The sequence below is a fragment of the Oryctolagus cuniculus genome, chromosome 16 (assembly GCF_964237555.1).
Source record: "Oryctolagus cuniculus chromosome 16, mOryCun1.1, whole genome shotgun sequence".
Taxonomy (NCBI): domain Eukaryota; kingdom Metazoa; phylum Chordata; class Mammalia; order Lagomorpha; family Leporidae; genus Oryctolagus; species Oryctolagus cuniculus.
In genome coordinates this window covers 68,497,246-68,523,423 of record NC_091447.1, presented here as the reverse complement: position 1 = coordinate 68,523,423, position 26,178 = coordinate 68,497,246, and the positions used below count along the sequence as shown (strand labels likewise).

At 42.7% G+C, this 26,178-nt stretch overlaps 1 protein-coding gene and 1 pseudogene across 1 annotated transcript; both read right to left on the bottom strand.

Annotated features, from left to right (window-relative positions):
* Positions 1 to 423: 423 nt before the first annotated feature.
* Positions 424 to 2,018, bottom strand: LOC138845727 (olfactory receptor 7E178-like). The gene has a single exon (XM_070059221.1). The coding sequence runs from the start codon at positions 1,385 to 1,387 to the stop codon at positions 446 to 448; it is 942 nt and encodes a 313-aa protein (XP_069915322.1). The 5' UTR covers positions 1,388 to 2,018; the 3' UTR covers positions 424 to 445.
* Positions 2,019 to 7,768: 5,750 nt separating this feature from the next.
* LOC100346077 (olfactory receptor 7E178-like) lies at positions 7,769 to 25,814 on the bottom strand (annotated as a pseudogene).
* Positions 25,815 to 26,178: the final 364 nt, after the last annotated feature.

Genomic DNA, 26,178 nt, shown 5'->3' with positions numbered 1-26,178 from the left:
CACCATACCTTTATTGGGATATTCAGTGGAGTGTTCAGCAGGTATCAAGAAGAATCAGTGGCTTTTTTTTAACTTTTCAAATAAGTTTTATTGACAGTTGTGTATTTTTAACATTTTATTTCAGAATAGGTTTAAATTTATACAAATTGTGAGGTAGTCATACGAAGAATTCCCCTACACCCCTCAGCTCATCATTTCCTGTATTAATAGTTCATTAATGTCTTAGTCACAATTATGGATCCACACACAGCTTCTCTTAGTTTTCTCCAAAAGCCTTTTGTCACTTCATTCCTCCCAGTCTCTGGTTATGTATGAAAAATGTATAAAAAATCTATAATATGCCTCATTAAAAGGACCAAAAGAAACAATAACCAACACAAAATCTGCAGAGCACCAGCCTCACACATCATGTATGGAGAAAAGTGAGATTTGTAGGTCGAGAGCTTCATTTTGCTGCAGTTCCCACCAAGAGTCCAGACGCATGGTGTAGGGACTGAGATGAGCCTGTTTTCCTGAGGAGCCTCCACAGGGCCCTCTTGATGTCCCTGTTCCTCAGGCTGTAGATAAAGGGGTTGAGCATGGGGGTGACCACAGTGTACACCACTGAGGCCAAGGCACCCTTTCCAGTAGACACTGAGAAAGCTGAGCTGAAATACACCCCAATGGCTGTTCCATAAAATAAGCAAACAACCGACAGGTGAGAGCCACAGGTGGAGAAGGCTCTGTACCTCCCACCTGGTGATGGGACTCTCAGAATGGAAGAAATGATTTTATAGTAAGAGAAGAGGATCCCTGAGATAGGGAAAAAACCATATATGATGCCAACAAGATACCTGACTATGACATTGGTGAAGGAGTCAGAGCAGGCAAGACTGAGAAGTTCAGAAGGGTCACAGAAGAAACTAGCAATTTCTACTTGCTTGAAGCAGGTAACTTTTAACACCATCAGATTATTCAACAGAGAATCCAAAAGGCTGGCCACAAAGGACACCAAAACTAAGAAGCTACAGCGGCCAAGATTCATGATGGCCTGGTAATGCAGGGGGTGACAGATGGCAACAAACCTGTCATATGCCATCATGGTCAGAAGCAAATCATCCATGCATGCAAAAATGAGAGAGAGAGACAACTGTGTCAGGCAGCCCACATAGGAGATGACTGTGCTGTGAGTGTGGACATCCACAATCATCTTGGGAACCGTGGTGGAGGTGAAACCCACATCAGCCAAGGACAGGTTGACGAGGAAGAAGTACATGGGGGTGTGGAGGTGGGAGTCTGAGCTGACGGCCAGGATGAGGAGCAGGTTCCCGAGCACCGTGACCAGGTACATGGACAGGAACAGCCCAAAGAGGAAGGACTGCAGTTGTAGATCTTCTGAGAAGCCCATGAGATGGAATTCTGTGACACGTGTGATATTTTGTGTTTCTATATGTCCTGGAATCCTATTGGAAAAGAAAACAGTGTTGATAAAAGGAAGCACACAAGCAGGCAATCAGCACATTTTATTATTTTCAGTTCAACCAGTTATGTGTATAGCACATGGGTAACTCTAAGATTCTTAGAATAATTGAATTAAAGAGACAAATTTTGGTGAAATACAATTTTTTAAAGATTTATTTGTTTATTTGAAAGGCAAAGTTATAGAGAGGCAGAGACAGAGAGAAAAAAGAGAGGTCTTCCATCCACCAGTTGTTCCCCAGATGGCTACGACAGCCAGAGCTACACGAATCCGAAGCCAGGAGCTTGGAGCTTTTTCCAGGTCTCCCATGCAAGTGCAGGGTCCCAAGCACTTGGACCATCTTCTACTGCTTTACCAGGCCATAGCAGAGAGTTGTATCAGAAGTGGAACAGCCGGAACTTGAACTGGTGCCCATATGGGATGGCAACACTGCAGGCAGTGGCTTTTACCCGGTACACTGCAGTGCCAGCCCCCATAATAATTTTTTGACAGTGATGAACTCAATCTTCTTACAGCTTTTTCATGATCTGTTTTTTAAATTTTTATTTGAAAGTCAGAGATTGTGAGCCCAGGGAGGCTCTATTCAATATGAAACAGAGATTTTTTTTTTATGCCTCCTCTGTGCCAAGCAAATAATAGGGTCTGAAGAACCAAAAAAGGTGGGGGGGGGATGTCATTATTCCCAAAATACACTGCTTATATGTTTACGAGGGTATATTTGTACTCTAAAAGGTTTTGTAGGAATGGAATTAAAACTATCAATTAATTTTAATAGAATTGAACTTTGGGGTATAAAAGTCTTGTCGTAATATGGGGAAATGTATATTATGAAAAACTTGTCATGATTTATTTTAGGCATGGAAAGCCAAGACACTCTGGGGAAAAAAAAAAAAAAAAAAAAAAAAGAAGACCTAAATGAAAGATCTCTGTGAGTGAGATCCCAGTGCAAGAACGGGGCAATCAAAGAAGGAGGTACCTTTCCTGAAGGGAGGAGAGAACTTCCACTTTGACTATCAGCCAGTGAGAAAAAGATTGAATCAGCAAACTCAAAAGGCTTCCATAGCCTTGGCAACTCATGACTAGAGCCTAGGGAGATTACTGACGCCGTAAACAAGAGTGTCAAATTGTTAAGTCAACAACAGGAGTCAATGTGTACTTACTCCTCATGTGGGATCCATCCTTAATGTGTTGTCCAATGTGAAGTAATGTAATAACTAGTACTGAAACAGTATTTTACACTTTGTGTTTCTGTGTGGATGCAAACTGTGAAATCTTTGCTTAATATATACTAAATCGATCTTCTGTATATAAAAGTAATTGAAAATGAATCTTGATGTGAATGGAATGGAGAGGGAGATGGGAGGGGTGCGAGTGTGAGGGAAATTATGGGGGGGCATTGTAATCCATAAACTGTAATTTGAAAATTTATATTTACTAAATAAAAATAAAATAAAATAATAAAAATAAAAAAATTGGGGACAAAATAAATTCTAATTTTTCATTCCATTTTTCCATGAATGTTTTAAAGTTCTAGTACAAGGATAGCAGTAACAAGTCCTGCTACAGAAATAGGAATGAGCAAGGTCAAGCAGCTTATATTTTAGTGAGTGAAATGAAGATCAACCTTAAAATGGGAATAACGATATCTAAATTTTCTTTTGTCCACTTTTGATTCATCTATTGCATATACATCACATAAGAAGCTTCTATAAATCCATTCATTACTTAATGAGGTATCAACTCAGGTACAATGCCCGTGTCAAAGATCCTGGGAACATCCTCTATGCACAGGAATAATCAGTGGATTGGTCAGGATTCAAAACTGCATGGTCATTGGATCTGATGCATCTCCATTATCTCCCAACCATCAGAATGTATTAAGCAGAGTTCCCTAAGTTACAACATCAGGTACCTTTGAAGTTGGTTGTCAATCTCTTCACAGACTCTGCATGGGAAATGGGACCTAACCCCTCATCTTAATGTCTCATATTGATAGTAAGTGGCAAGAATAACGAGAACTGGAGGAAGTTGAAAGCTGAAGTGAACTCTCAAGAGAAAGATCTTCCCTGAGTTACCCTGTGCCTGTTCATCTGTGATCTTTGCCTTTGAACTCAGCACCCTTCCCTGGCTGCTGCCCACTATGGTCTACAAAGAAACCCCAAAAGAAGAGCACAGCAAACAGGAAGTCTCTCCCTGGAAGGACAGAAAAGGGAAATGACTTCTTGGGTCGTCACAGGGGAATACTGGCCACGTTCCTTGTGTCTGAAATCAGACCACCTGATTCAGAATTGCCCGCTGCTGCTGCTACCTGACAACCGGATGTGAATTCTATGAGAGTGTGTAGCCCCTCTCCTCCTCTATAAAATAAAAATGTGGGCTATGTGATGAAATGAAACAAGCTATTCAGGACGTAGAGTTCAGACAATGGCACTTAGGGCCTGTGATGCTTTGGTTACTGATATCCTCATCCTGAAACTCATGTTCACGTTGGGTGTTCAGGGGTAATTTGTACAGACTCATTTGCTGCCATCATGAAGGAGATGCTGGTGGGAAGAACAATCGGTGTGAGAGGAAAGAAAAACACTGTCTGACCCCCTTGAGAACCAAGAGCATAAACCTCACAACTTCCTGAGCTGAAACGTAGCCTGTTGGTTGCTTCCCGTCTGTCTTTCACAGCAATCACTTCATCCTAGTGATGAGGAAACTGGTCCCGACATTCCCAGATCCTTGCACTGTCTCCCTCTGTACATACCAGGCTGGGCTGAGTCTCTGAAGCATGACCAAGGGTGATGGGACCCCTGCTCCTCTTCTTCAGGGAGTGCAATGGGAGACTTGCGTCCTTTACTTGGGACTGGAAAGGGGACAGTCAGGCCGTGCCCTCCTGATGCTGATGCTCCCTGTGGTAGGAATCAGCATGGAGCTACTAGAATTCCCCTGGCAAAGTCAAGGTCTAAAGGTGCTGGCTCATTATTTATACTTGGAAGACCCTGGGGACTCAGTGCACAGAGCTCCTCATTAGCCATGGTCCATGTTATCCCAGTCTCTGAGGCCTTGCTGATATTAATGAAAGAGGAAAAGTTAAGTGTACCTGGAAACTTTTCAGAGTGAAAGCTCGCCTGTGCTCCTTGCTGCTGATAAGTTACATGATCTTTATGTAAAATTCAGACTTCCATTTTGAATTCCACAACTCAGCGTGTGATTGTTATGTCTGTAAATTCATTGTATTAAGGATGATACCTGAGGAGAATTCACTCTTCTTTGCCAAGAATCTGATTCTAGGTCCTCATTAGTCTCTATAGACAAGCTTCCTATGTTCATTTCCTAAGCACTTGCTTGGGTTGGTATTTTGTGTCTTGGCAACTTATAGCTTCTTACTGATTTGAATGAGTATGTCTAAGTGTGTCTCTTATAAAATTACATTGACATAAATTATTGATGCTTCCATGTTTATTTGGTAACACACCTCAGTACTTTAGAAGCAGCAAAAAAAGGGTACTTCAAAAAGTTTTTAGAAAAAAATGTAATTAAGGGGTGGGCACTGTGGAATAGCGGGTAAAACTGCCACCTTCAGTGCCAGCATCCCATATGGCACTGGTTCGAGTCCTGGCTGCTCCACTTCCTATCCAGCTCTCTGCTAATGCCTGGGAAAGCAGTGGAAGATGGCCCAAGTGCCTGGACCCCTGCACCCACATGGGAGACCCAGAGGAAGCTCCTGGCTCCTGGCTTCGGATCACCACAACTCCGCCCATTGCAGCCATTTGGAGAGTGACCTCTCTCTGCCTCTGCCTCTGCCTCTGCCTCTTTGTAACTCTGCCTTTCATATAAATAAATAAATCTGGGGGGAAAAAAAGAAAAACACAATTAAAAGAAATGTTCATAATATACATTTTGCATGAAATTTAAAAATTGCATATGTATAACAATGTCTTCTATTGTTCCTGTTGTATGGTAAATAGTTGTGTAAATGCACTGAGTCACTCTGTAAGGAACCAGGGTAAAAGGAAAGCAGTATTTCCACTGGTTCTTGTCACCTGGATTATAAAATTTGGAGCTCATCTGTCCAGCTGTCCAAACTACCCTGCTGGCCCACATATGAGGAAACAATGATCCCAGCAATCCCTCCTGCAGCCTCTGCATCCCACAAAATTCACTGGGCAGGGCTCTCTCGCTGTGGCCCATGACGGGCAAGTGAGAATGCATTTCCATTCCATGCTCAGTGAATAGTGAGGTCTGAGGCTGTCTCCTCAGGACTTTTCAGAACACAGTTGGGCCTTGACCTCCCAAAACAGATGCATCTGGTAATGGATACACATCTATGATTTTTCTTGGACTGGGACCAGCAGTCCTTTTAAAATTTTTCATTCCGTTTTATTTATCTGCAAGGCAGAGAGAGGCAAAGGTAAGATAATGATAAATTATCAGACAATGATAAAACCCATCTTGTAGCCTCCTCCCCAGGTGCCCCCAATAGCTAGGGCAGGGCCAGGACTAACCCAATGCATACAAGTTAGTATGGGTCTCCCACATAAGTAGAAGGAACCCAAATACTTGAGCCATCATCTGCTGCCTCCCATGAAGTGCATTTGCAGGAAGTGGATTAAGAAGCAGATCTGGAACACAAATTTATCACCTCAGTACAGGATTCAGGCATCACTTTGCTAAATGCCCACCCCTGGGAGCAGAATTCTGAAAGTCTAAAAGCACAGGCTGATATTTGACACTCATGTGATCTTGAAAACTTTAAGTGCTAACATCTGTATGCACCAAGGTTATGCAATGACCAAGCTGCCTTTCAGCTGAACCCCCATCAAATTGTCATGCTCTCAGATTCTCCTGCAGGACAACTGTCTCTGTGTTTGTACTGATAGAGTTTCCACCCATACTGCTTCATGATGTATCCACAGCCAACTAGTCCATAGAGGTGATCCTGGTTTCTCTTTATCTGCCAATGTCACAACATTTTGTGGCAAAATTCACAAGTGATTCCAGTAGTGTATGATTTTTGTGCATCATGTAGTGTTCATTTTGCTCCAGAATGTATTTTCTTTAGATTTTTTTTATGAGTGTCATCAATTCATTAGTGGTTAAAAAATACAATGTTGGCCATGCTGATATCAGTAAGACAAAGGAATAGGAAGTCAGTCCAAGGTCTTCATTTCACCCACAGAGTCCTGACTTAACAACATCCATGGACCAAATTCTCTGTAAGAACTCCACAAGCCGGTTAAGGCTTTACATCAAGCCCCCAGGAGCACAAAGCCAAAAGGAACTACCTCAGAGTGAATGGCAGCATTCTTTGTGTTTGTCAGCCAAGGCCCTGCCAGGCCCAGAAACACCATCTCAGGATAAGCAGAAAACCCCCAACTCCTAGCATCTGTCTTGGAAGGGAAAGAGAAGATGAGTTATCATCTCAGGGGCTACCTGAGGAAGTGCGTTATACCTTACCTGACTTGGAGTTCTAATGGAAACGGCAGTGGCCTATGGGTACCAGATTAGGAGCAACTGAGAACTATGGAAAACACCTAGTTATCCTCCCAGAGGAACTTCAGTACCAGAAGCAAGACACCAGGCAGAGATGATGATGTGCTCTTGACAACAACTATAAACTCACACACAGCCCAGAGAAGATGCCTCCCAGCAAAGGTTTGAGAGTCCCCAACAATCTCCGTGAAGGTCTTTCCCCATATGAATCCAGTCCAGAAAACTTGGGGAAGGTGTTTTCCCCAGTGATCACATCTAACCAGAGAACAAAAGGAATGCATAGAAACTGGGAAATATGACCCAAAGGAACAAATGCTTCACCAGAAATAAGTTACTAAACCCTCTTTAAAGATATGGAGAAGGGGAGGCATCGTGGCGCACTAGGTTAAACCTCTGCCTGTGGCACTGGCATCCCATAAGGGTGCCGGTTCTAGTCCCGGTTGCCCCTCTTCTGATCCAGCTCTCGGCTGTGGCCTTGGATAGCAGTACAAGATGGCCCAAGTGCTTGGGCCCCTGCACCCACATGGGAGACCAGGAAATAAGCACCTGGCTCCTGGCTTCAGATCGGTGCAGCTCCAGCCGTTGCAGCCATGTGGGGAATGAACCAACAGAAGGAAGACCAGTCTCTTTCTCTCTCACTGTCTGTAACTATACTTGTCAAATAAATAAAATCTTTTTAAAAAATAAAGATTGGAGATATTTGATTTTTATTTTTTTTAATCTTTTATTTAATGAATATAAATTTCCAAAGTACGACTCATGTGTTACAATGGCTTCCCCCCCATACCGTCCCTCCCACCCACAACCCTCCCCTTTCCCACTCCCTCTCCCCTTCCATTCACATCAAGATTCATTTTCGATTATCTTAATATACAGAAGATCAGCTTAGTATACCTTAAGTAAGTATTTCAACAGTTTGCTCCCACACAGAAACATAAAGTGAAAAATAATAGATGATTTTTTTTAAATGATGATGAAATCAGATCAGACCTATTGTCATGTTTAATCCCAGTGAGAGTCAAGTTGGGAATTGATAATTTCTTTCTTTTTTTTTTTTTTACAGAAGATCAGTTTAGTGTACATTAAGTAAAGATTTCAGTCGTTTGCACCCCCATAGAAACACAAAGTGAAATATAATGTTTGAGTACTCGTTATAGCATTAAGCCTCAGTGTACAGCACGTTAAGGACAGAGATCCTACATGAGGAGTAAGTGCACAGTGACTCCTGTTCTTGACTTTACCAATTGACACTCCTGTTTATGGCATCAGTAATCTCCCTATGCACCAGTTATGAGTTTCCAAGGCTATGGAAGCCCCTTGAGTTCTCCGACTCTTATCTTGTTTAGACACGGTCATAACAACAAATTCAAAATAATCATCTCAAAGACTGTCAGCTAGCTAAAAGATGACACAAAGAGATCAACTGTGCAACCAGAAAAAAAAGGAATAAATGAAAATAAAGGTAGCAAACTATAAAAAAGAAATAAATTTTGGAGATAAAGAATACAATAACTCAGTTGAAATATTCTATACAGATTCAACAGCAGGTTCAAGTACAACAAAGAATCAGTGTACTTTTGGACTTTTCAAATAATTTATTTACTAACAGTTATATCATCATTTTTTAACACTTTATGTCAGAATAGTTTTAAATATACAAAAAATTGTGAGGTAGTAATACATAGAGTCCCCATATACCCCTCATCCTATGTACCTTATTACATCACATATTGATATCTTTGTTACAGTGAACCACACCCGTCTTCGAAATTATTATAAAGACTATTTATTTATTTATTTGAAAGAGTTAACAGAAAGAGGTAGAAAGAGAGAGAGCGAAAGAGAGAGAGAGAAATCTTCCATTCACTGGTTGGCTTCCCAAATGGCTGCAATGGCTGGAGCTGGGACAGGCCAAAGCCAGGATTCAGGAGCTTCTTTCAGATCTCCCATATGGGCACAGGGGCCCAAGCACTTGGGCCCACCTCCACTGCTTTCCCAGGAGCATTAGGAGGGGGCTGGACTGGAAGTGGAGCAGCCAGGGCTGAAACTGGCACCCATGTGGGATGCTGGTGTTGCAGGCAGCAGCTTTACTCGCTGTGCCACAGTGCTGGCCTTGTCCCCTATCTTTTCATCCCAAACACTTTCACTTATTCCATGACTCCCAACCTCCAGTAATCAATATTTTCATGTTCAGATTCAGATTTTTTTATTTGAAATTATCTAGTCACAGGAGCAAAAGAAAAATAATGAAGAAAAGTGAATAAAACTAGAGGGATGTATGGGATAACATAAGGAGATATGCCTATATTCCATATGCCTTATGGAAATTACACAATAAGAATAAAGAAATGGAGTATGGTAAAGAGCCATTTTTAAGAAACAGTGACTCCTATTTGGAGGTTCCTACATTTCAAGAAGGAAGTCCATATACACATTATAAAAGCTCAGTTAACTCCAACTAAAATAAATCCAAAGGACTACCACTAAGCCAAATGAGAATCAAAATATCCATGTTGCAGAAAAAAAGAGAATCCTGAAAGCAGCAAAGGAGAATTCACTTATCACATACAATGAAGCTCCTAAAACACTACAGACTTTTCAGACTATCTCTAGGGTACCTTAAAAATTCTCACGCCAAGGGCTGGAGCTGTGGCAAAGTGGGTTAAGCTGCTGCCTGCAGCCCTGGCATCCCATATGGGTGCCAGTTCAAATCCTGGCTGCTCCACTTCTGTTCCAGCTCCCTGCTAATGCACCTGGGAAAGCAAAGGAGGATGCCCCAAGTGCGTAGGCCCTTGCCACTCATGGAGGTGACCTAGAAGAAGCTCCTGACCCTGGCTTAGGCCTGGCCCATCCCTGGCCATTGCAGCCATTTGGGGAATGAGCAAGTGGATAACAGATCTCCCTCGCTTTCTCTAACCACCCCGCACCCCGTGTGTGTGTGTATGTCTGCCTTCCAAATAAATCTCACTTCATTCTTCACAGAAGTCAAAAAAATCAGAATCTCTGGTGGCAGGACCCAGGCCTGATGTTCGGTGAACAACCCTGCTGAAACAGGAGCAAAGACAGGGGTCCACACTGAAAACCAGCACAAATAAGTTACATAGGATCAAAATGTGATGAAAAGTATAGAAGAATCATGGAAAAGATGTAAACTAGAAAAATGCAGAAAGGGTTGTTCATTTGCCCAGGATTCCTGGATCATCAATAATAAACTGCAGAGAGTTCTGCAGAGCTAAAGTAGGATTCAGGCATGCAATGGTTAAGATGTATAAAAAATCTGTAATACTCTCCATTCAAAAGTGCAAAAGAAGCATTATTCAGACACAAAATTTAGGGAGACGAGAGCCTCATACATCATGTAGTTAGAGGTGAGACTTGTACTTCTAGATGCTTAGTTTTGCTTCCTTTTTCAACCTGCAGTCCAAATGCATGGCGCAAGGACAGAAATTAGGCTGTGTTGCTGAGGAGCTTCTGTATGGCTCTCTTCAAGTCCCTGTTCCTCAGGCTGTAGATAAAGGGGTTGAGCATGGGGGTGACCAGAGTGTACACCACTGAAGCCCAGGCACCCTCCCCCGGAGAAAGTGAGAAAGCTGAACTGAGATAAACTCCAAGGCCTGTTCCATAAAATAAGCAAACGACTGACACGTGAAAGCCACAGGTAGAGAAGGCTTTGTACTTCCCACCTGCTGAGGGGATTCTCAGAATGGAGGACACAATGTTATAGTAAGAGAGGAGGATCCCTGTGATAGGGAGAAAACCATAGATGATGCCAACAAGATATGTGAATACGTCGTTGGTGAAGGAGTCGGAGGGAGTCAGGCTGAGAAGCTGAGTAGGCTCACAGAAGAAATTAGAAATTTCCAGTTTCTTGAAGCAGGAATCCCTTAAGACCATCAAGTTCTGCAGCAGGGAATACAGAAGGCTGGCCCCAAAGGACATCAAAACTAAGAAGCCACAACGGCCGGGATTCATGATGGCCTGGTAATGCAGGGGGTGACAGATGGCAACAAACATAGGCCATCACGGTCAGAAGCAAAGCATCCATGCATCCACAGATAACAGAGAGAGACATCTGCGTCAGGCAGCCCACATAGGAGATGGCTGTGCTGTGAGTGTGGATGTCCACAATCATCTTGGGAACCATGGTGGAGGTGAAACCCACATCAGCCAAGGACAGGTTGCAGAGGAAGAAGTACGTGGGGGAGTGGAGGTGGGAGACTGAGCTGACAGCAAGGATGATGAGCAAATTCCCGAGCACCATGACCAGGTACATGGACAGGACCAGCCCAAAGAGGAGGGGCTGCAGCTCTGTCATCTCTGAGAAGCCCATGAGATGGAATTAGGAGACACATGTGACATTGTGTGTTTCAATATAACCTGGGAATCTTTGAAAAGAAAATAGCATTAGTATAGGAACAAATGGCTCATGGCCCTTGCCTATATTTTCAACTCAACCCATTATGGGTATAGCACATGAGTAACTCTAACGTTCTTAGAATAAATTGAATTTAAAAATTTGGGGGGACAATACAATTTTGAAATTCTTAATCTTTTGAGGTGTGTTTTACATCTTTTTCAAGACCACCACCTCTGTTTCACACTTGGAGACATGCAACCTCTGCCATCTTCCTCCGAAGTGACAGACTCAGTCTTCCTGGAGCTCCTTCTGATTGGTTTCTGTGTTCCTCGTCTCCATCTATGCACACCTGCTTTAGACACTCACCTGAGTTGAGCACTGTCTGTGATCACAACCAAATGCAACCAAGTCTTCTCTAACAGAAAAGAATAACAAGTGCATTTTCCCCCTGCAGGACATCATTCTAATTCAAGAAAATGAAGAGCAATCGAATATATCTTATTTTCTTCTCAGGCCATGACAAAAGCTCATTTGACTGAAAATATTTATAAATACTCTATAAAGTTAGGACTGCATTATCTAGACTCTAAATTGCACTTGCTTTTCGTGATTGGAAGCTATCGTTGTGTGTCAGGGTTTCATAATTCTTAGGTTTTCTGGTTTCCCTCCATTGTCTCTTTTGCTCTAAAAGGCTGACACACAGGGAGACTCCCCAGATGCCTGCACTGTGTGTGGCAGACCAATGCAGAGGCTGGGAGCTGGAACTCAATCCAGGTCTCCCACATGGGTAGCAGGGGCCTGATTGCTTGTGCTGTCACCTCTTCCTCTCACAGTCTGCACTGGCAGGAAGCTGAGTCACAGCCCAGAGCCAGGAATCCAACCCAGGTACCCCAGGTGGGAGGAGGACATCTTAATCACTCCTGTTTGTCTCTTTAAAGTCATCAAGTACATCCATCCTCATCACCAGTGGATGGCAGACGTTCATAAGTATGCTTTAACTAAATGCACATGACCATATGAAACCACTGACCACAAATGTTATATTAGTGTATTCTTATCTGTCCAATATTTAGAAATAATGGACTATTTAGAAATACCTGAATTTTTAAAATTTTATTCATGTTTTTATCTATCCCCTTTGCTCTCATGCTCTCATCTACCCTGTATGATCTGCTATGTAAGAGCTATATCTTCCTCAAATATTGTTTCCATTTTTCCACTCTTTTCTATAGAGACCTGGTAAGACTGCTTTATAGTTTTTATGATCATAAGTGCCCTTATTTAAGTTGAGATATTTGGTATCAGAGAAGGCCAAGGCCATTGGAGTCCCAAACTTCCTGTGCATAATTCAAATATTTTCATTTTATACCTTTTTGATTCATTGGTTGTAATTCTCTAATTCTGGCTGCCTAAAGGAAACTCAACTTTATTATATTAATAGTCCATACTGTCATTGAATCAAGAAAAGAATTGTAAAACAAAGAATGCCAGAAAAGAATGTAAATGCACTTGAGCAGTTTCCTTATCTATAAATGAGGAACAATAATTGTTCACATTATAAGTCTGTGGGAAAGGAGCTTCTGTAAGTATTTTACTACATTCTTTTTCATTTTTTCATTTTATTTGAATCTGGGCTGCCTCCAGGGTACACATGAGCAGGAATTGGATCAGAAGTGAAGTGGTGGAGACCTGAACCAGGTACTGTGACACTTGTTGCAAGCTTCCCCACCTGAGGCTTCATTTTCTGCAGCAAAATACAAGCTCCTTGTGCCAGTACTGATTTAGGGATCCTTAAATAGTTTTCTTTAAAACTTACCTGTTAAGTATTATGGGGCTCATTGGAGTAGTGTGCTATATCTGCTGCTCCTGAAATATACTAGTGTGAATTGATGTTCTGTTTTATTTTCTCTGTGAAGTACATTGGTCTCCTTCAAACACTTCAAACACTGTCCAATCCTCACTTGAGAAGTCAACATTTAATCTGTCTACATGTTAGTATGACCATGTTTCCAAAATTTCTGTGCTTCTCTCCATACCACACATAGGAATATTTCTAAAAGATGTGTGTGTGAGATTGTTTGAGTTTCAAATTTGATGAAATTTCAATCTTATTAATAATCAGCTGCATCTGCTGTTCCAATACAATATCAATCATTATGAACTCTTTCCTCTTTAGATAGACCGTCAAATATTTCCTTGTCTAATGTCTGGTAGTAATTCTTCCATGAAAACTCACTAAGAAATTTCATCTTGTGAGGGGAATAATAATTCCACTTGGTTCAAGTGGAGAATACGTGGCCCTGGGAAGTGATTGGAAAAATCGGCATTTTAGTCCTGTGTCAGTTACCTACAACACTCAACAATGTGTATAAATCTCTCCACCTCTTTGTAATTGTGTTGTCCACTAGACATAGGAAGAATACACCCATATCTGTGACAGGTTAGCACCAAGGGGAAGTTGGAGCTAAAACACATCACTGTTGTGCTTCTTCTAAATACAGATTCTGTCTTTACAGAAATAGCAGCTTTGTTGATAGATGTCATCCTCAAAGGTCAGCTGAGGCTGCAATGATGACAACTCTAACAGGGGTCTCACCTTGGGCAAAAATGTCTCCCTCCTCCCTTCTCTCTCTACGTTTTCCTTTTATTATAGATCAGACCATCTCCGCCTTAATTTTTCAATACTCATAAACAATGGTTATGCTATAGATTCTATTAACTGAAATTGCATGTGTCCTTCACAGAGACAAAAAGTGCATAGTATTCTGAGTTTCTATATCTATTTCACATTCCTGAAAGGGGAGAAGGTAATGACAAGAAAGCACCAAGTGTATTGAAGCCACACAATTATACCCAATGATTATGAGCCAGGCAAGGCTTTCCTCTATATGTTGCAGAGATTTTTTATGCCTCCTCTGGACCAACCAACAAATGGGATCTGAGGAATCAAAAATGAAAGATTGCCATTCTTCCCAAAATGCACAACTTATATATACATTTGTGAGGATATACTTACACTGTAAAATTTTTTGTCAGAATGAAAATTATTTTGGGTTCATGTTAATGCAAAAATAGTTTTGGATATAAAATTTTTGATAATATGTGGAAAATGTGTATTATGAAAAACTTGTGCATGGATTTAAAAAACAGGTTTGGGTCAAAATGAATTCAAATATTTCATTCCATTTCTCCATGAATGTTTTGAAGTTCTCAAACAAGGACAAGAGCAGCAAATCCTGGTACAAAAATAGGAAGGCACAGTATCAAGCAGGTTATATTTTAGTGAATGATATGATTATCAACCTTAAAATAGTAGGAACAGTATCTAAAATTTTGCTCCCCTTTGATTCATCTATTGCATATAGATCACATAGGAAGCTTCCATTATAAGTTCATTCATTACTCAATGAAGTATCAACTCAGATGACAATGCCCCATGTCAAAGATCCTGAAAACATCCTCTACACACATGAATAATCAGCAGATTGGACAGTATTCAAAACTGCATGCTCTCTGGATCTGATGATTAAAGGTCTACACTGTCTCCCAGTCATCAGAATGTGTTAAGCAGAGTTCCAGAGGTTAAAACATTAGGTACCTCTGAGATCCATTGTTATTCTCTTTCATTTTCTACAGTAGAAATAAAATCCTCATACCTCATATTAATGTCTCTTTTTGAAATTAAGTAGGATGATTTATAAGAGAAGTAGAGGAAGTTGAATGCAAAGTGAAATGACTGGAGAGATATCTTCCCTGAATGACCCTGTGCCTGCTCTGCCTGTGATCTTTGCTTTTGAATTCAGTCACATGTCATTGGCTGCTGCCTGCCATAATCTACAAAGAAACCCAAAAAAAAAGAGTAAAATTAACAGGCGGTCTCTTCTTTGAAGGGACAGAAAAGTGAAATGACTGCTTGAGTCATCAGAGGGGAATATGGATTACATTCCTTGTCTGAAATCAGCCCAACTGATTCAGCATTGGTTCCTCCTTCTTCCCTGACAACTCTTGATTCAAGTCCAACAAAAGTGCTGACTCCTCTCCTCTTCTATAGAATAAAAGTTTGTGCAGCGTAACTTGGGAGATTGTATAATGACATGAAACAAGTGACTCAAGATGTAGAGTTCAGACACTGGCAGTCATAAAGTTTTCAATAAAATTTCAAGATGCTTTGGTTACTGCCACCCTTCCCATCACCTTAATGATCTTGTTTGGGTGTTCAGGGATAGTTTATACAGACTCATGTGCTACCAACATGAAAGAGATAGCAGTGGGAAGAAGAATAACTCATTTCAAGAAAAACTCTGAATGAGAGCTTTGAATCCCTCTGAGAACCAAGAACATAAACCTCACAAATTTCTGAGCAGAAATTTTGCCTGATTCCTTCCCATCTGTCTATCCCAGCAGTCATTTTCATCCTGGTGATGAGAAAGCAATGTTCCTGACATTCCCAGATCCTATTCCTTCTCACAAGAACCAGCAGGCCACAGAAACGGGGATTCATGATGACTGGGTAGTGCAAGGGGTGGCAGATGGCCACAAAGCGATCATAGGCCATCCAGGTGAGGAGAAGTGTGTCCATGCCCCCAAAAACCATGAAGAAGTACATTTGAGTGATGCAGCCTGCGAAGGTGATGGAATAGCTTTGAGTCTTGATGTACTGCAGCATCTTTGGGATGGTTGTAGAGATGAAACAGATGTCAGCCAAGGACAGTTTGGAGAGGAAGAAGTACATGGGCGTGTGGAGGCGGGCATGGGACCCAATGGCCAGGATGATGAGCAGGTTTCCAAGCACTGTGACCACAAGCATGAGCAGGAACAAACCAAATAACAGAGGTTGGTGCTTTGAGTCTTGAGAAAAGCCCAGGAGTAAAAATCCTATAATACTTGTTCAATTTCCAGTTTCCATGTAGTTGACACATCAGCTAAACAATTCAGGAAGAGAAGGCATGTGAAATAGACAATGAGCAGCCTCTCAATTCTCTCTGAATTTTCAATTCTTGAGGTGAAGAATTGAGAAAAACAAGCTTACTGTTACAAAACTTAGGAATTCTATAGTCTGTCACTTGTTATAGGCAACATTTTGTAATCTCTGTCCGTTAGCCTCTGGGACACTCATCTATTTCCTTTGGTTTTGTGTGTCTGTGTTGTTTTATTTTAGAGGCAGAGTTATGGAGAGGCAGAGGCAGAGAGAGAGGTCTTCCATCCACTGGTTCACTCCCCAGATGTCCACAACTGTCAGAGCTGTGCTGATCTGAAGCCAGGAGACAGGAGCTGCTTCCTGGTCTCCCACATGGGTGCAGGTGCTCAAGCACTTAGGTTATCTTCCACTGCTTTCCCAAGCCATATCAGAGAGCTAGATGGGAAGTGGAGCAGTCGGGACTCGAACCGGTACCCATATGCAATCTGGCGCTGCAGGTGGTGGCTTTAGTCACTATGCCACAGCACTAGGCTCTCACCTATTCCCTTTATCTCTGACTTAGAGTCAAGGACTACAAACAGCAACTTTAGATCTTAGGAATAAAATAGTCCACATCTTTGCTAACACATAAGAGGCCCAGTGATCTAAAGGAAAGTTATAGGCCATCTTGCTTGTTTGGGGCACATCTGAAACCAGAAAACCACATCTGGGTATTAAGAAAACGTGAGAGCAAGGACAACATCTAGATAAAATATTGCAGGATAAGTAGGATGATGACTTACTTCCCAAGGTAAAGAAAGGAAGAAAAGGAAGGGAGAGGAAAGGAACATGCATATTAGCAGGAAACTAGGATTAGGAGCAGAGCCAGAACTCAGCCCAGGCTCTGTGATATAGGATGCAGGCATCCCAAAAAGCATCCTAACTAATCAACTCATCAAATGCCCACCTGGCTTACTTATTTTAGTGAGCACACATGCAGAGATCCTATGGGCCATGGCCAGGATTCTGGTGTTCCCTGGAACGTAATCTGCATCTTAATATCATCAACAGCATTGCAAAATAAAGCAATTCCATTCCCTACTAGGTCTATTGCAGGGACTTCCTTCCAAGTGTCAATCCTGATAACACCTCTTTCTGAAATGAACATCAAGCTGCATCACTCTCCTCCTACAACCTTGAGATGTCTTTCTGGTGCTGCCTTTCTGATTCTGTTCAGGATTTTATAGGAAAAAAAAATCACTAACAAGGTGGCTGGCTTACAAATGACAGAAATTGCATGTGAGATTTCTAAGAGTCAGGGAGCCCTCTCTTATTTATTCTATTTCCTTAAGCACTTGTAGATCCACACAAAAATAAATTTATCCTTTATTTCCATGAAGTTATAAAGTTTCATTATATAGTCCATGTGAACATTCAGGTTTTAGAACTGTTTTCATGAAAGTAATCATTTGGCCAGAAAAAGGTTCTATTTCTGGGATAATCAAATACTGTTCTTTCAGTCTACATTAAAAAGTTGAGACAATGAAAAATGTACAGTGGAAAATATAATTGTGCAGTGCAGCACTGTAGCACAACACTTGCATTTCATCATCCATTCTGGCTGCCCTGCTTCCAATTCAGCTCCCGGCTAATACACCTGAGAAAGCTCTGCCACCCACGTAGAAGACCCCTATGGAATTCCTGGCTCCTGGCTTTGGTGTAGCCCAGCCTTGACTATTGCAGCCATTTGGGAAGTGAACAAATGGATATACAATCCCTCTCTCTCTCTTTCTGTGCACGCTCCTGTGTCTCCCCCCCCCCTTTGTCACTATGCCTATCAAATCAATGAATCTTGGTATATATTTAAAAATAGCACCAGCCAAATGATGATTCAAATGAGTCATGACATTAGGGTTAGCAATGTTTATCTTAAGTTGCCCATGTATTAGAAACTTTCTGCCTACATTCAGATCAAAGGTTAGACATCAGAAGCTGGAAGGTTAGTCATCTTTGTTCATACTAGCCCCTTTGTCCACGCACCAAACAAGTATGCCCTATTCTACTTCTACTGCCTAGAGTCCGAGGGCAGTTGTGCTGAACTATGTTGGGAATTACAAAAGAATGAATGCAGCAGCTTGTCAGTCACTGAAAAAGTCCTGGAAACCATTCTGCAAGAAGGGAGTCTTGGGCCAGGCTATGTGGAGGCTGTTGGGATATGAAGATTAAGGGTGTGTGCCCTTTGTATTCATGGTCCGGCCTCCCAGGTGTAAAGATAGATGCAGAAAACAGTAATTGTAACATAGAAAATTAAGTGCTAAGGGGGATTATAGTGTGGAATACAGAGAGGGGCTCTAAATTGAGCCTGGGGCTATGGAGTCATGGAAGCATTCCTGGAGGAAGGGCTACCTGGGAAAGTAGCTATTCAGAGAAGGGTTGAGTCAGGACTCCCTGGAAGAGAGAAGAAGAATGGGAGATGTTTGAAAAAGGAGGCAGTAGAGGCCAGAGGGTTCTGGCAATTTGCTCTTGCTTAAGTAGAAAGTGGTAGATGAGAACGATAAAGAATGATGTTGGATAGATGGGCAGAAATGACATCTCTAAGAACCTGGAAAGAGAAATTGCACAGAGAATGGTGATGTGAAGAGAGTACAATTAAGGGGGAGGGGACAGAGAGAGAGAGAGAGAATGAATGAATACAATCAAGGGACTAATGTGATATGAATTACAATTATTGCTGGTACCTGGAGGGAAAGATGAGTTTGGGGCAGACATAACATTTGGGGAGTCCTCACATCATTTGAGTTGAAGGGACCCACTGAAGAATTATGTTGCCTAAGAAAGACAAGCACCAAGAGAGGTGCACAAGGAAATCAAGGGAAATCATGGGAAAGGGATATTGTGGGTTCCAGTGCACCCCTGCCATCCCCCAAGAATTAAGGCAGGGGATGTCAAGAGGGAAGGTGGTGTTAGGCTTACCTGTGTCCTTCCCTTTCCCTCCCTCACACCCCAACCCAAGAATTTCTATGCCACAGTCCAAGATGCTAGGGAATTCAGCCTCTGCTTTCTTGAAGGAATCTAATAAGAGCCCTGGATAAGAGTTAAGAGGGAAGGGGAAGCACAGATCGTTCTGGAAAGCAGGAAATGTCCCTAAGCAAGTGTGGGTCACAGAATTCAGAAGGCTTGGGTAGGGTAATTGATGAACAACTTAATATGTTATCCCTCTTAGTATTTTTTTTGTTCTACTTAATACTTTTGGTTGAATACTGTAATCAATACACAATTATTCTTAAGTGCTGAAACTTAACTGAAAAGTGATCACTGTTAAATATAAGAGAAGGAATAAGAGAGGGAAGATATGTGCAATTTTGGACATGCTCAAGCTGACTTACCTCAAACGGTAGAGTTAGAAACATACCAGGGGATTCGAATTGAATCCCATCAAGGTGGCATGTACCAATGCCATCTCTCTAGTCCCGGTGATCAATTTCTGTTTACAATTGATCATAGTGATAGGACTAAGAACCAAAAGCATCACATAAATAAGAATAGTGTCTGCAAATACTAGCTGATAGAATAAAAATGGGAGAGAATGATCCAACATGGGAAGTGAGATACACAGCAGACCCATAGAATGGCAAATGTCCTAATAGCACTCTGGCCTCATAATCAGCCCTTAAGGCATTCGGATCTGGCTGAAATGCCCATGAGGGTATTTCAGGCATGGAAAGCCAAGACACTCTGGGGGGAAAAAAAAAAAACCTAAATGAAAGATCTCCGCGAGTGAGATTCCAGTGGAAAGAATGGGTCATCAAAAAAGGAGGTACCTTTCTCTGAAGGGAGGAGAGAACTTCCACTTTGACCATGGACTTGTCTAAATATGATCAGAGTCAGTGAACTCAGGGGGCTTCCATAGCCTTGGCAGCTCATGACAAGAGCCTAGGGTGATTACTGATGCCATAAACAAGAGTGTCAAATTGTTAAGTCAACAACAGGAGTCACTGTGCACTTACTCCTCATGTAGGATCTCTGTCCTTAGTGTGCTGTACATTGAGATTTAATGCTATAACAAGTACTCAAACAGTATTTTTCACTTTATGTTTCTGTGTGGGAGCAAACTGTTGAAATCTTTACTTAATGTATGCTAAACTGATCTTCTGTATATAAAGAGAATCAAAAATGAATCTTGATGTGAATGGAATGGGAGAGGGAGTGGGAAAGGGGAGGGATGCAGGTGGGAGGGACGTTATGGGGGGAAGCCATTGTAATCCATAAGCTGTACTTTGGAAATTTATATTCATTAAATAAAAGTTTAAAAAAAGAGAGAGAGAATAGATCTAGAAGGGTCCAAGACTTTGCTTTTAAAAATTTACAGTTCTATCAGGACCTTGGGGCATCCATCTGTGCAACTTGGACTGGAAATCATAACACTAGACCATGTGGTCCAGGGTAGTGAAGTGGCCAACAAATTCTAGCACCTCTCGTCATCTTCCTAACCATGCCCACTAACAAAACAAAACCAAAGAGAAAACTCACTACACAATGGCAGCTATTACCAAGCAGTCTAATCATTCTTCCTTCCCAGAAATTACTTTCAGCAAGTCTTTCTCCATGAACATTTCAGATTTTACCTTACCTTATACTTAACAAAAGGCAATGCCCTTTCCCCTCCCATAGTTTCCTCAACACTTACCAGGCTATGCAGGCTCGGCAGCATGAGCCCACACAAAGCCAAATGTCTAGAATCTCTTTCTTTCATAGAGGGTGGATGATAGACAGAAGGTCTGGCCCCCAGAAAAGTGGAAGACAGAGCCAGGCATGTGCCATAGGGCCTGGATCACTTCTTCTGGAGATGATGTGAGTATCTTCTGTGTGGGACCTTGAAGACTATAAGTTAGTGAGTTCCAAGTTGTGTCCTGGAGGCTGTATCCCCTCTGAAGCTAATTAGACAAATTGATCAGTGATGTGTTCATTCTCTGATTATTTTGGCTCCACAAAGACAGGGAATCTAACCTGCCAATTCATTATCCCTGGGAGACTAACACTGAAGACATCTGTAATTTCTCTCTCCTACGTTCTTCACCTCTGGGAAAAATTAATCTTCCTTGGATCACTTCTTTGTGACAAATATGGCAGCATTTTTTGGCTTGTAGATTCCTAATAAGATGATGGTTGAGTAGAAAAAGTTCCAGGATTCACTGGAGCAGTGATGTCAAAATCTAGCCTAAACCAGGACTGCCTCAATATTTGTGGTTTTTTAAAGATTTATTCATTTATTTGAAAGTCATGGTTACACAGAGAGAGACGGATAGCCGGGGGCGGGGGGGGGGGGTGTATTCCATCTGTTGGTTCACTCCTCAATTGGCCAGAATGGCTAGAGTTGCACCTATCCAAAGCCAGGAGCCAGAGCTGCTTCCAGTTTTCTCACGCAGGTGCAGGGACCCAAGGACTTGGGCCAACTTTTACTGCTTTCCCAGGCCATAGCAAAGTGCTGCATCGGAAGTGGAGCAGCCAGGACTCAAACCAGCACCTATATGGGATGCCAGCACTGCAGGTGAGGGCTTTACCCGCTATGCCACAGCGACACCCCCTCAACATTTTTTATACATAGATCTTTAAGGCCCACTCCAAAGTTTCTGTCTCAGGAAATCTCAACTTGAGTCCATCAAGTTTTATGTTGGACAAGTTTCAAATTTGATGGTTCCAACGACAATCCTTTGAGAACCACCATCACAAATTTAGGTTTATCAAAAATAGCAACTAGGGCTCTGTCAACATATGGCTTCCCACTCAATCCCAGACTTATCTTGTCAAGTTCTTCAGAAGACCTAAGAGTCTATTTGTTTAAAAATTACAATAGGTATGGGCAATGTGGCCTAGTAGGTTAAGCCACCACTTTGGAAACCAGCATCCCATATTGGAGGGCCTGGGAATTGAGTCCCAACTCCATTTCCATCCTGCTTCCTGTTAATGCACACACTGGCAGGCAACTGATGATGGCTCAAGTGCCTTGGTCCATGCAATCCACGTGGGACCACAGAATGAGTTCTGGCCTCTTGGCTTCATCCTGGCCCAGCTCCAGCTCTTGTAGGCATCTAGGGAATGAAATAGCAGATCCAGGATTCTCTCTCTCTCTGTCTCTCTAACTTTTAAATAGGTAATGTTATTTTTTTGATTTTTATGTAACAAGGTTGTTATTTTCCTTTATTTCTTTTTTTAGTGTTTGTATTTTAATTTTCAATTAGTTTTTAACAGATTCAGTGTGATTTGTAGATAGTTCTAATAACAATGATATTCCATTCCTCCCTCCATCCCTCCCTAACCATCCCATACATCCTTCTCCCTATCTCTTAATTAGTTTTTGAGATAACATCTTTAAAATTTACATTACAGTAAAAAGTCTTAATACTTCATCAAAGAAGAAGTTTAACAAGTACAAAGCAAAAAGACACTAGTGGGAATATAGACAATGACTATAAATAATAACTGGAAAAATGAACATTTCACCCATATAGAGTAAATGTTAAACACAAATAAAAATTAGATGTTTTATTTCTTGAACTTTTGGTTAACACTTTTAACACTTTTCTATGGTTATATGTGTGTGTTTGTGTACACAGATATGTAACAAAATGCAGCATTTTAACCATTTTCAAAAATGTTTCTTGGGAGCCAGTGCTGTGGTGCAGTGGGTTAAAGCCCTGTCCTGAAGCCTCAACATCACATATGGACACTGGTTCTAGTCCTGGCTGCTCCTCTTCCAATCTAGCTCTCTGCTATGGCCTGGGAAAAAAATGGGGGATGTTCCAGGTCCTTGAGCCCCTGCATCCATGTAGGACACCTGGAGGAAGCTCTTGGCTCTTGACTTCAAATCGGTTCAGCTCCAGCTGCTGCGGCTGTCTTGGGATTGAACCAGCAGATAGTGGACCTCTGTCTCTTCCTCACTCTAACTCAGTCTTTCAAATAAATACAATGAATCTTTTTAAAAAAAAGTTTTGTGAGTTATTTTGATTTACTTGCACAGCATTATGACAAAGAGAAATCTTCCATCCACTAATTGACTCCCCAAAATGCCTACAACAGCCAGAGCTGGTCCAGACTGAACCCAGGGGCCCAGAATTCCATCCTGGTCTCCTGTGTGTATGGCAAGGGCCCAAGCACTTGGACTATCATCTGCTGCCTCCCAGGTTGTATTAGCAGGGAGTTGGATGAGAAATGGAATAGCTAGGGCTTGAATAGGCACTCCACAATGCAGGCACCCAAGAAACTGCTGAACCAGCTTTGCCACAATGCCAGCCCCTATTGTAACCATTTCTTAGTGGATAGTTCAGTGGCACTAGACACATTCCAATGTTGTACACTGTTGCTGTGGATTCATTCTGGGAGGAGAAGCACAGTGGGGGCAAGAGGCATGGAGTCACAACACAGACCCCGGGAGTCAGGTGAAAGTGGGCTAGAGGTAAGCAGTTTGCAGACTCATTTATTTCAGTTGGTGCAGCAGCTTCTATAGCCAAGGCAGCCAATCTGGTCAAGGGGTGGTTTATGCCCTAACCAATCACTGCCTATTGCCAGGCATGCTCCTTTGCCAGTTGGGTTCTGAAGCCATTCCTGAGTAACTGACACTCACTTGCCAGTGGCCATCTTGGCACAGCCTTCTCATTCCACCACATTTCCCCCTTTTTGTTTATTTTTGAACATTGGGAGGCACAATCCTTGGCCATACCATTGTTGACCCCGTTTCTATGTGGTCTCCTCATTTGGCTGTGCCTGTCTTAGGTTGTACCCCAGGGGATCTTACCTGTTGTTGACTAACCAGCCCTCAAATTGGGAGACCACAGGAGTGCTTGCTCAGATGGGGGTAGGAATGAGGAACAATGGTAATCAGGAATGGCAAGACTGCACGCAGGCTGTGGGATTTTCTAGTGGCTGACTGGAGCTAAGTGGGGTATAAAGCAGTAGCAGATTTGGCTGTGGGCAGTTCCTCAGGGCAGGATGATAGGGCAGCAGCTTGACAATCAGTAGCAGGTGCATCCACTAACAAGGCGGACTCTCAGTCTTGTTCAGTTGGTCTGGTTGACTGTAAGTTACAGGCTTGATGTTTCTGGCTGGTAGCCAAATGGGCTGTCCCACATTCTCTGGAAAGACACAAGCATATCCTCGGCCCTTGGTTAGCAGAAGCCTTTTTATGGGTGTTGTAATCCAGGGCCTGAATTGCGAATCCACTCTGACATTAATGGCAAACATGTGGGTGGGATGGGGTCTAGTGGCTGCCCTGAGAGCCCGGGGTACCCGGGGACTGCCACAAATGTGGGGATCCTGACTGGTTGCAGATGGGATGACCTCACATGGCTTAGCACTTTGAGGTTTTCTAAGTTCATCCCATGGATATTTGGGGGATGGCTGGCTAGGCATTGCGACATTTTCTGATGGCATGTCATTTTCACTGTCAGAGCTCTCTCTCCCTAAGTTATCAACTGGTGCCTGTGAGGCAGCAGCCTGGAGGGGCAGGCTCTTATCACTCATGTATTCATTATGTTTGGTAATCTGTGTGGATTTCTGAGAGGGGGGTATCTTTCCCATGTTTGAGTACTTAAGAGTGGTGCACCACACCAACTCTAGCCAAAGGAAAGACACACACAGCACTGCTGCCATAATAAAACAAATTCCTAGCACCTCAGTGGCTGATGGCATTATGCAGGGGGGTCCCTACATTAGATGAACAGACAGTGGTGTATCAGATCGTAAGTATGTCCAGTGCTTAGAGGGGAACTCCTTGATTCGTTTGGTCAAGGCCATATGCCCACGCAGTGTATCAGGAGCTCACCTCTCTCGAGTGAGGGAAGATGACTTGGCTCCAAATTCTGGGATGATCAGTCCCTTATGTGAATTCGCCGGGTGAACCAAAAGTAAAAGAAGGAACCGAGGGGCCGGTGCCATGACTCACTTGATTAATCCTCCACCTGCGGTGCTGGTATCCCATATGGGCACCAGTTCTAGTCCTGGTTGCCCCTCTTCCAGTCCAGCGCTCTGCTGTGGCTCTGGAAGGCAGTGGAGGATGCCCAGTGCTTTGCCCCCACACCCACATGTGAGAATAGGAGGAAGTACCTGGCTCCTGGCTTCAGATCGGTGTGGCATGCTGGCTGTATCGGCCATTTAGGGAGTGAACCAGCAGAAGAAAGACCTTTCTCTCTGTCTCTCTCTCTAACTCTGCCTGTCAAAAAAAAGGACGATCCGAGAAGTGGCGTTACACTTCTGGGTGGTGTGTACCTAACCTAGGTACACAACTGAGGACAAGGGCAAGGAAATGGGCGTAGGAGGGGGTTCACCCTCACAGAACTGAACAGCACACAAAACACCGAGGGGCCTACTTGCTGAAATCAAGGGGGGACCTCGCCAAGTCCGACACACTGTCTCTCAGTCATGTTGGGTGCCAGATGTAGCTGTGGATCCGTTCTGAGAGGAGTAGCATGGTGGGCACAAGAGGCATGGAGTCATCACACAGACCCCAGGAGTCAGGTAAAAGCAAGCCAGAGGTGAGCAGCCCACAGACTCCTTTATTTCAGTTGGTACAGCAGCTTACATAGTCGAGGCAGCCAATCCGGTCAAGGGGCAGTTTATGCCCTAACAATTCACAGCCTGTTGCCAGGCAACCTCCATTGCCACGTGCTTTCTGAAGCCATTCCTGAGTAACTGACACTCACTTGCCAGTGGCCATCTTGGCATGGCCTTCTCATTCCACCACAGTACACTGTCCTCTATCCAGTTCTTTTAGCTTTTCATCATCCCAAGCAGAAGTCTGTACACCTTACAAAAAACAACTGCCCATTCTCTAACTCCAGCCTCAGGGCAGCCTCTGTTCTACAGTAGTGTCTGAGAATTCTCTATCTGGGTTCCTCACTGAAGTGGAATCATACAATATCTGACATGTTGTGTCTGTTTTATTTCAGTTCCATCATGTTTTCAAGGTTCAACTATGGTACTGTACGTATC

Excerpts from the sequence above, each read along its gene's own strand:
- LOC138845727 (XM_070059221.1), bottom strand. The coding sequence starts at position 1,387 with ATGGGCTTCTCAGAAGATCTACAACTGCAGTCCTTCCTCTTTGGGCTG.